We start from the raw sequence: 10,958 nt of genomic DNA on the forward strand, positions 1-10,958 counted from the left end.
GAAGCAGGCTCTGTGCTGACAGCAGAGACCTCGATATGGGGCTCGTACTCACAAACCGCGAGATCATGACCTGAACCAAAGTTGGACACTAAACTGACTAAGCCACACAGGTGCCCCCAAAATGGGAATTTTAGAAATGAAACACAACTAAAATAAGAAACCCAATAGATGCATTCAGCAGCCAATGGAGATAAAAGAGGAAAGAATCTAATAACTAAAAGACAGAATAACAGCCAATCTGAGTAAGAGAAAAAAGAGACTAAAAAATGATTGGAGCCTCAGGGATTTGTGGGACTATAATAAAAGATCCACTATCCACACCGCCTGAGACCTAGAAAAAGAGAAGAAAGAATGGGGTTTCAAAGTATTACAGAAATAACAGCTGAAATTTTCCCAAGTTTGGCAGAAGATATAAAACCTACAGTTTCTTTCTTTCTTTTTTTTTAATGTTTGCTTATTTTTGAGAGAGACAGAGCATGAGTGGTGGAGGGGCAGAGAGAAAGGGAGACACAGAATCAGAAGCAGCTCCAGGCTCTGAGCTGTCAGCACTGAGCCTGATGTGGGGCTTAAACTCATGAACTACGAGATCATGACCTAAGCTGAAGTCAGGTGCTTAATGGACTGAGCCAACAAGGCGTCCCTAAAACCTACAGTTTCAAGAAGCGGAGCAAACATCAAACAGAGTGAGCTCAAAGAAATCAACTCCAAGACACAGAGACGAACTTATGAAACCTAAAGACAAAGAAAAACAATTCTGAAAGCAGGAGAGAAATGACATCTTATCTCTGGGAACAATTCACATGACAGCAGATTTCTCATCAGAAACTCTGAAAAAAAGTAGAAGCAGCACATTTTTCAAGTGCTGGAAGAAAAGGACTGCCAACCCCAATTCTATTACCAGTGAAAATATCCTTCAGGAATAAAGAGGTTAATCAAGACATCTCTCACCAGAAGATCTACCCTGAAAAGATGATTCGAGGAAGCTCTTTAAATGGAAAGGAAATGATAAAAGAAGGAATCTTAGATCAGGAGGGAAAAACAACAAAGAGTAATAATATAGGTGTATAAGATCAATTTTTTTCTCTTTAGCTTTGATATTTGCGGCAAAAACAGTAACTGTCTTATGTGGGTCTCAAAGCATACAGAGGAAATATTTAAGGCAACTGTATATGAAGGAGGGTAAATAGAGGTAAGGTTTCGACACTTCACTTGAACTGGGAAGACGTCAAGGCCAGGGGACTGTAATAAATTAGATGTATATATACATAGTATCCACTCCAGTTACACAAATACCCTGCCACAGTTCCCACATTTTAAAAAAATAAAGTTTATCCATTCATTTTTGAGAGTGGAAAAGAGAGAAAGAGAGCACTAGCAGGGGAGTGGCGGAGGGAAAATCACAAGCAGGCTGCACACCATTAGCACAGAGCCCGAGGAGGGGCCCAAACTCATAAACCTGGAGATTGTGATCTGAGCCAAAGCCAGATGCTTAACCGACTGAGTCACCCAGGCACCCCTACCACAGTTCCCTCTTATCGGTGGGGGATACGAAGACCCTGCAATGGGTGCCTGAAACCACTAGTAGTACTGAATGCCACGTATACTGTTTCCCTATACCCACATCCCCATGATAAAGTGATTTATAAATTAGGCACAGTAAGAGATTAACAATAACTAATAAGAAAATAGAACAGTCTTAACAACACACTGCAATGGAAATCATGTGGATGTGGGGTCTCTCTCTTAAAGTCTCTGACTGTAGTGTAAGTACTCACTCCCCTTGTGAGGACCTGAGATAAAACGCCTGGGGCGGGGAGGAAGTGACCACGAGGCAGGCGCTGGGCCGCAGCACAGGCGGCCACGGCCTTTCAGACAGTGGGTCAAAAAGCATCATCTGCTTCCGAACTGCGGTTGACCACAGGTAACTGAAACCACGTACGGGGAAACCGCAGATAAGGCGGGACTACTGAAGATAAAGTGGAATTCTAAAAAATGTTCAAGAAACCCACAGGAAGGCGGGAAGGGAGGTGGGGGGGAAGAAACGAAAAATAGAAGATACATACATTTTAAAAAACAAAAAAGAAAGAAAAACAGAAGGGACAAAGAAACCTCAAACCAGGATTTATCCAAATTCTGCAAAGAAGAGAAGCCACTAAGGAGGAACTCAGCAGGCGATGCACCCCTGTGGTTAAGAATGCAGGCTCAGCGGTCAGACTTCAGCCCAACCCTACACAGGACACATCCTCGGCGTGTGATCTTAGTCAAGTTCTAGTCCCTTCTGAGCTTCAATTTCAACTTCCTCGCCTGTTCCATGGGAGCAGTATTATCGACCCAGCAGAAGGCTGCTGACAGAATTAAGACCAGTATATATGCAGTTCTGCCCAATGACTAGCACATAATGAGTGCTCAAAAAACATTAGCAAGTATTTGTAACAGGGACGAGATGAATGTATCCCCAGACCTGGGACTCCAGGGGCAGGAGAAGGGCTGGGGTAAAATAAGGAAGTAAACAGGAAGGGATCAAGCGCAAGTCTGCACACAAAAGCAGTCTGGTGCCCCTCTCCCACCAGCTCGAGGACACCTGCAGTCTGCTCCCCCCTCAGAAAGACAAGCAGAGGAACCTTTCAGACAACGTGACCATAAAACAGGTTTGAAGACGCGCTTCTGTTGAGGATTCACTACAAAAGAAGCCAGTGATACACCCATTTAGTGAATGATAGAAGGGTAAGAGGGTGAGCTAAAACTTGCAAACACTGTTACCGGCATGTCCATGGATAATTTCTGAAATCAACCAATCAAGAAAAAGTTAAGATACACGTTATCTAGAAATATGAAGATAAATATCACAAAAGCTCACTGGAGTGGGCAGAAACAAGGGAAAGTTTGTATTGTTCTTAGAAGCCTTACGGCGAGATCTACCTATAGAACTGAGTGTTAGCTAGACCGTTTTTTTCTTTAAACCCTTTTGTAGTATACTATCCCCCCCCACCAGCTACTTTGTATCTCTGTTAAAACAGAGGTGAATCCAATTTTAAAATTAATTTAAAATTAATAATTAACTTAAAATTATCAAATTAAATTAAAAACATGTGAAAACTAAGAGAGGTTCTCCCATTAGAAATATTAATATAGCCTACAATTCCAAATCCCATAAGCAGGTACAAAAGCGGAAGCCCGGGGGAAAAAACAACAACTAGAAGCTGGAATTAAAGCAGTAAAATGGCAGACCGAATTCATACATCACAGCATGTATCACCTCACAGGAAGATACTCATAAAACAAATTATTTGCAATAAAATAATAGGAGACATGCAACCATGATCTCAAACTACCGTTTCCCCTTCCCCATTAATTACCTTCATCCAAGCCAGAAATCCGAGGATCCTCCTAGTTTCTCCACGTCTCTCATCCTCCCTTATCTGTTAAGGACGAGGACTCTTATCTCTGCCCTTTCTCCATCTCCATCACTCAGTTCCATTCCTACTACAACTGTGCTCATTTCAAGCTTGGATCGCTGCGCTTCACTTATCTTTCTCTTTTCCACATGCTAATTTATTCCTTTTTTTTTTTCTTTTTTTAAAGTTTATTTTTAATCTAATGTGAGAAAGAGAGCAAGCGGGGGAGGGACACAGAGAGGTGGAGACAGAATCCCAAGCAGGCTCCACAGTGTCAGCACAGGGCCCAATGTAGGGCTCAAACTCATGAACCATGAGATCATGACCTGAGCCAAAATCAAGAGGCAGACACTTAATCAACTCAGCTGCCCAGGCATCCCTTTCCACGTGCTTTTTTATAGAGATTTTTAAATTTATTTTCTTTTAGAGATTTCTCTTTAAATAAAAAGCTCATCATGTCCTTTCCTCTCCTAAATGTCTTAATGACTTCCCGGTTACCTACAAGGTGAAGTTCAAATTCACAGTATGGCCCACAGAGTCCTCTACGAGGACCTGTTTACTGGCGTTTGCTGTATCCCGTCTCGCACACCACAAACCAGCCGTCCCGAACTCCCAGCAGCTCCTGCTGCTCCTGCGGGTCGGAAGCTGGCGTCCTGCCTGTGCAGCAGCCTCCGCCTGGATGACAACTGCAGACATCCACTTACCTTACAGCGTTGAAGTCAGAAATTATCTCCCCTCTGAAGCCTTTCCTGACCACTGTCCTCCAGTACCTGGGTCATTTCCTCCTTTGCCTCCATGAAATCTCAAACATGGTTCTCATATAGGACCCAGGAAGCTTCAGTACTCATGGGGCACCAGGGTGGCTCAGTCAACTGAGTGACTGACTTTGGCGCAGGTTGTAATCTCATGGTCCGTGAGTTTGAGCCCCCGGTCGAGCCCTGGAGCCTGTCTTCGGATTCTGTGTATCCCTTTCTCTTTGCCCCTCCCCTGCTCTCACTCTGTCTGTCTCTCTCTCAAAAATAAACATTAAAAAAAAATTTTTTTAAAGCTTCAGTTCTTGTACCTGATACATAATTCACGTTCAATGTTTGCTGAGTGAATGGATATGTAAGTGGAAAAGTTTATGCGCAAAGACATTCACTAAACATGCAGCAGAGAAATTTACAAAAAATTGTTAAATAAGTTACAGTTCATCCATGAGAAGATCTATAGCCATAAAAAAGTTTTTAGAGGCTATGGAAGCAGAAAATTGCCTGGGCAATGTTAGGGAGGAAAAAAGCAAAATAGAAAATAGAAAATAGAAAACAACACAGTTACAAATTCTGCTCTTTAAAAACTATATACAGTGGGACACCTGGGAGGCTCAGTCAGTTAAGCATCTGACTCTTGATTTCAGCTCAGATAGTGATCTCATGGTTCGTGGGTTCAAGCCCCGCATCAGGCTCTGTATTTACAGCACAGAACCTGCTTGGGATTCTCTCTTTTCTGCTTTCTCTGTCCCTCCCCAACTTGTGCACACACATTCTTTCTCAAAATAAATCAACTTACCAAAAAAGCTATACATATAAACATACTAAAATCTTTACAGTAGTAATACTTGTGAGATACTAATTCTTCTTTCTGTTTTGCTTTATTTTCCATAATGTTCTACATGACTGGAGATTATTTTACAATAAAAATGTATGTATACATTTTTTAATTTTTTTATGCTAATTCATTTTGAAAGAGAGAGGGAGAGACAAGTTGCAAGTCGGGGGACAGGAGACAGAGAGGGAAATACAGAATCCAAAGCAGGCTCTAGGCTCCGGGTCGTCAGCACCGAGCCTGATGCAGGGCCCAAGCCCACAAACTGCAAAATCATGATCTGAGCCGAAGCTAGACACTTAACCAACATATATGTGTATTTTTAACAGGCAGAAATGCTAAGATTGTGATGAGGCTGCACAATGTGAATACATAAAAACCAGTGAACTAGGGGCACCGAGGTGGCTCAGTCGGCTGGATGTCTGATTCTTGGTTTCAGCACAGGTCATGACCTCATGGTTCCTAAGTTTGAGCCCTGCATCAGGCTTTGCACTGACAACACAGAACCTGATTGGGATTCTCTCTGCCTCTCCCCTGCTCACGCACACACACACTTGCTTTCAAAATAAACAGATAAACTTTAAAAGAAAAATACACCAGTGAACTGTACACTTTAACCGAGAGAATTGTATAGTATGTGAACTATATACATTTTAATCAAGCTATTAAAAATATATGCACTTATTTAAATATTGCAAAAAACACAACGATAAGAAAAAATGAAATGCGAAGGAAATGGAAGAGTTCTAACGGTTCATCCAGGCTGGCCTCTCACTCCGCACAAGTTTTGGCCAAAGCTAGTTCTTCAGCAACCTAGACTAAAATTCAGGCCTCCCCGCAATCCGGTGCTTTACAATATTGCTGCCACTTCCATTTACACAAAAGGAAGCATGTCACAGTTCCATCAGATCTGACGAGGTGCTGGTTTTGGTCCCAAGTACATATAGAGGAAGAGCTGCCCTCAAGTAAAACTTTCCAAGGCAAATACAGTAGTCTCCGAGAATAAGAAAGAAATCACTGGGAATTTATATTAGAGTTTAGCTCAATCTGTCTGACAGAAAAGCTGGACTATAATTCGGTGGAGGAACAGACACGCTCGTGATCAATGAAACTCCCAGAATTCAAGAACCTGAACAAAGCCAGAGTAGAGGACTTTCAGGCTTCCCTCCTAATCAAGATTTTCTATTCTGAATAAAAGGTCAATATCACAAATGGTACGACAGCTGCCATCTGTGAGTATCTCCTCGCAGTCCCACAGAGTCTCAGACAGAACCTGGGTCCACAAGGGCAGTGGATTTCTCCCCCACAAAGGGCCTTCAAGGACAGCGTGGCTTCAAGGTCTACAGATGCTTCGAGAAACTGCACTACTAATGAACGAACACTTAAAACTCTAAGTATTAAAATACCGAGTACAATGAAGTTGGCAAATACACAGCTGGCATCCACCCCCCTAATTCAACTCATATTAAACATACGTTAAAATTCCTTACCATAAAGAACAGACAGGATGGATGTGTGCACTAATTATCTTAGCAATTCCTCTTGTCAAAAAATCCCAGATGACAATCCGGCCATCATTACAGCCAACCGCAAGCAGCGTGCCCCACCTGTTAAAGGTGCAAGTCAGGGCCATGCTGATACAATCCAAAGTGCCATCCGCTTCCTAAAAACAAGAACAAATACAAGAATATAGATCGTCATACCCAATAATACCCAAATTATTTCTTAAGGGTTCTCTATGCTCTATGATACTTCTGTTTAATTTAAATTATGATGTATACTAGAATAATCTCTACATGTGTTCTTATACCTATTAAACTAGTCAAAACAAGGAAATATTTATAAAAGCTAACAGAATTTTCTGGAACAGATGTAATAAATCCCATACATTACCAGTATAACGCTGTGCACACTGTGAAGGACAATTAGGCAAAATACAACAAGATTCATTGAGAGTCATTGAACTGACCCAGTTATCATAGTTCTTGAGATTTATTTCAAGAAAAATAATTTAAAACAAAATCGCCAGAACAGCCTGTCTGTGCAACATTAGGAAAGTCAAATACATTATTTTATATTCATATCAAGCCATTTAAAATAACCAAATGACTGTACTGAAACAGGATTAAAAAATATGTTTACACTTACAAAAGTGTGAAGGACACTTAAAACATATGTACTATTACTATGCAAAAACACGGATTCAAAGTAGAAAAGCACATAGAAAAAAAATCAACGTACAGGTGATGGTACTGTTGATGAAACATCCTTCAAAGTATTTTTTTTTTTTTTATTTACTGGAAAATGAACTCTGTAAGATTTACATTATGGGGAGATTCCCACTGATACTGCCTCCTTCCCCCTCCTCGAAATGAAGCACCGAGCTCCTTATTATAGCAAAAGAGGTCTTGTCACACTTAATGCCACTGCTATCAAAAAAGGGGCGGGGGGGGGGGGGGGGAGAAAGATCAAACGACATTTTCCACCCAAACACAAAAACTAGCAAGTTACCCTATACCTAAATTCACAGTAATACTATTCTCTTACCTCTGGATAATTCTGCCCAAAGGACTCTGCAACAAAGCAAAGAAAGAGTTCATGGAGCATGTGCAACATGTGGTGGCCCCCGCCCCCGCCCCGCAGGGATGGTGCACACGGTAGTCTGCAAAGTGTGGATGGGGAACTGCCGCGGGTCAAGGACTTCAGGGGGTCACACTTATTTTCATTATCAAATCAAAGTGGCATTTGACTCTACTCTCATTATTTCTTACGTTTACATATGAATTGTTCTATTGTCCTGAAGCCACAAGACCAGCGATATTGTAACAGAGTGAACGCAAAAGGAGATGCAAGAATTCTGCCAACTTCCACTTAGGCAAGCATTAAAGACAATTTGTAAAACTGTAAAACAATGCTATTCTATTTTTTTCTTAGAAAATCGTTATTTTTCATAAAAAAATAACTTACAAATATAATGGGGTTTATTGGTAATGGGGTCACTATGGTTATTTTAACTACAAACTTTAAAAAAATCCAATCTACGGGGCACCTGGGTGGCTCAGTGGGTTGAGCGGCAAACTTCAGCTCAGGTCGTGATCTCACAGTTCGTGGGTTCTAGCCCTACATCGGGCTCTGTGCTGACAGCTCGGAGCCTGGAGCCTGCTCCTGATTCTGTGTCTCCCTCTCTCTCTGACCCTCCCACCCTCCCCTCCCCGTGTGTCTCTCTTTTAAAAACAAATAAACTTACGGGACACCTGGGTGGCTTAGTCAGTTAAGCCTCCCACTTCGGCTCAGGTCAGATCTCACGTTTGTGGGTTCAAGCCCCGCATCAGGCTCTGTGCTGACAGCTAGCTCAGAACCTGGAGCCTGCTTCTGGTTCTGTGTTTCCTTCTCTCTCTCTGCCCCTCCCCCTCTCATGCTCTGTCTCTCTTTGTATCAAAATAAATAAAACATTAAAAAATAATAATAAAAAAATAAACTTAAAAAAATTTTTTTTTGAATCCTATCTGTCAAATTTATCTTATCCAGTGAACTCTCTAAAACCTTTTTAACAGCAGCCAACCAGCAGTGACTTTCCTAAGAATGACATTTACGTTGTAACATAATCTGGTAGTTGATTAAAGATGCAATTCTCTATATTAATTTTTTAAGCACACAGCATTTGGGTGCCAACACCCCTGAATGCTTTTCCTGCAGGGAATGCTGCATTCTCATGTGAATAACTAATGTTTCCAGCTGCAGAAGGTGGCTTGATTACTGCCTGCTTCTCCGAATTCTCATATCCACAGCAACACCGTCTCTGTCAGTTATGCATACACAATTACCTAAGGATTTAAAAAAAATTTTTTTAATGTTTTTTTATTTATTTTTGATACAGAGAGAGACAGAGCATGAGAGGGGGAGGGGCAGAGAGAGAAGGAGACACAGAACAGGAAGCAGGTTCCAGGCTCTGAGCTAGCTGTCAGCACAGAGCCTGACGTAGGGCTCGAACCCACGAATGTGAGATCTGACCTGAGCCGAAGCCGGAGGCTTAACCGACTAAGCCACCCAGGCGTCCCCCTAAGGATTTTATAATGGTGGTTTTCACTACACTCTGAGAACTACAGGTCCATGAAAGTTGTTTCACACACGGAGCATTCAAGTAAGATCTCATTAAAAAAAAAAAAAGAGCCCAGTGCCTTGAAAAAAAAAGTCTGAAAACCAGTTTTATTACATTCTGTCCTTTATAAAAATTGAAAACTAAAGGGTGAAAACATTGAAGCTAATCAAAACACCAGCCCTACAGTAAAGAACACTGAGAGAGATGAGACTAAAGGTAAATATCCCCAGAAGATAATTATCTTGATTGGCTAATATGAGCCAGATTTACAGTGGCTGACTGTAATTATGAAAGAAAATGAACTGAAATGATGAAACCAGATCAAGAGGTTTTTCAAAGAACTTTTCTCACATTACCGAACTAATACACTTAAGTAACACAGCAGTGAGCAACTAAAAAATGGTAGTTTTCCTCTGTGCACCCCACTCACCAGGGTAAAAGTTTCCATATGTTTCTATATGCTTTTTTTTAAATTTTTTACATTTATTAATTGTTGAGAGACAGTTCATGAAGGGGAGAGGCAGAGAGAGCAGAACTGGAAGCAGGCTCCAGGCTCCGAGCTGTCAGCACAGAGCCCGAAATGGGGCCCAAACCCACAAACCATGAGATCATGACCTGAGCTGAAGCTGGACACTCAACTGACTGAGCCACCCAGGCGCCCCTCTATACGCTTACTTTAATAAGCAAATCTATGAGCATATATCTGTATAAGCATTCGTATATTTACAGCTATATTTTTTTAAATAAAACATTACACAGACGATGGGACTTGCTTTGTTAACAGTGTAACCTGTACATCTTTCCAAATCAGTTAGATATACATTCACATGGTTGAGAAACAAAAAAAAAGTATTTATCCAAAAATTAAAAGCAAAGCAAGCAAACAACCACGATCTGGAAGTATAAAGTACTTGGGAAGGGGCAGTGTGACCTTCTGTGCTGTGATAAGGGAAAGCCACATACAAGACTCAGGAAAGTCCAGAATTCAGGATCATTTTAATGTCTGATTACCTCTCAACACAGACTACCCTCTGAATTTCCGGTTTATGTTTTTAGGGTGGGTTTGTTTTTCTTTTTTGAGGATCATCCTAGTTAACAGAATTAAAGGAGCACAAAGAGAAAGTGACATATGGAAAAGACGAGGCCAATCTGGGGAGGTTTTGCTGGGGGGCCTGAGCAAGACCGCTGTCGGGCAGGATTACCGGAGAATCCTCAAGACCACTTTCATATGTTCCATCTTGCCACCATCTACCATTTAATGTCATAATTAGAGTTCTTAGGTTTTAAGGACCGTGCGGGAGGAAAAAAGATGCCCAAAGATGTGGATGCCAAAAAGAAATAAAACCCTAGTCAGAGATTTAACTTCATAATACACTGGATAAAAAACCATGAGTGACTTCTATAGCAAAACACACCATTTCCAAAATTGATTACAGAAGAAAAATCCTTGACTGGATCAGTAAGTATAGAACACACTGAAAGCCTGTTAAACACACACCATTAAGGTGTAAGAACATGAGTCTGAACCAAACAGACGCCATGACAGGCTTTAAGTTTCCCCTCTAAGCTAGAAGGCCTAAGGTCAGTCTCTCTGGAACCATTAGTCGGTTATACATTACCGGGGGCAAAAGAGACCACTTTGCGGTATCCAATCAGGAAAGCCCAGCTACCTCTCCCCACATTCCTAAGGGTGAGACCTGCAGATGGGAACTTTAGATAGGATCCTGTTACCTAATGTTAAAGTTAACCCCATAGTCACCAAACAAGACCCTGAACTCTCTGTAACTGGTTAATTTCAAAGATACCCTAAATGTTGTAATTGGGTCCCGCCAAAAGTAACGAACGCTCTGAACAGTGTGTATGGTTAGAGCTGCTGCCAA

The 10,958-nt window shown here is 41.4% G+C and overlaps 1 protein-coding gene across 3 annotated transcripts in view; it reads right to left on the reverse strand.

Annotated features, from left to right (window-relative positions):
* The window catches only part of RBBP5 (RB binding protein 5, histone lysine methyltransferase complex subunit), a 38,665-nt gene that overhangs the window by 18,310 nt on the left and 9,397 nt on the right, over nucleotides 1-10,958 (reverse strand). For 2 of the 3 annotated variants that reach the window (XM_029935576.1, XM_029935574.1), the window contains exons 2-3: nucleotides 7,527-7,552; nucleotides 6,470-6,642 (exon numbers count right to left, since the gene is read on the reverse strand). In XM_029935576.1, coding sequence (XP_029791436.1) covers nucleotides 6,470-6,642; nucleotides 7,527-7,552 — 199 coding nt within the window. The remainder of the gene's footprint in view (nucleotides 1-6,469; nucleotides 6,643-7,526; nucleotides 7,553-10,958) is intronic. The other variant, XM_029935575.1, reaches the window with a different exon arrangement.

Source organism: Suricata suricatta, chromosome 3, assembly GCF_006229205.1.
Source record: "Suricata suricatta isolate VVHF042 chromosome 3, meerkat_22Aug2017_6uvM2_HiC, whole genome shotgun sequence".
Lineage (NCBI taxonomy): Eukaryota > Metazoa > Chordata > Mammalia > Carnivora > Herpestidae > Suricata > Suricata suricatta.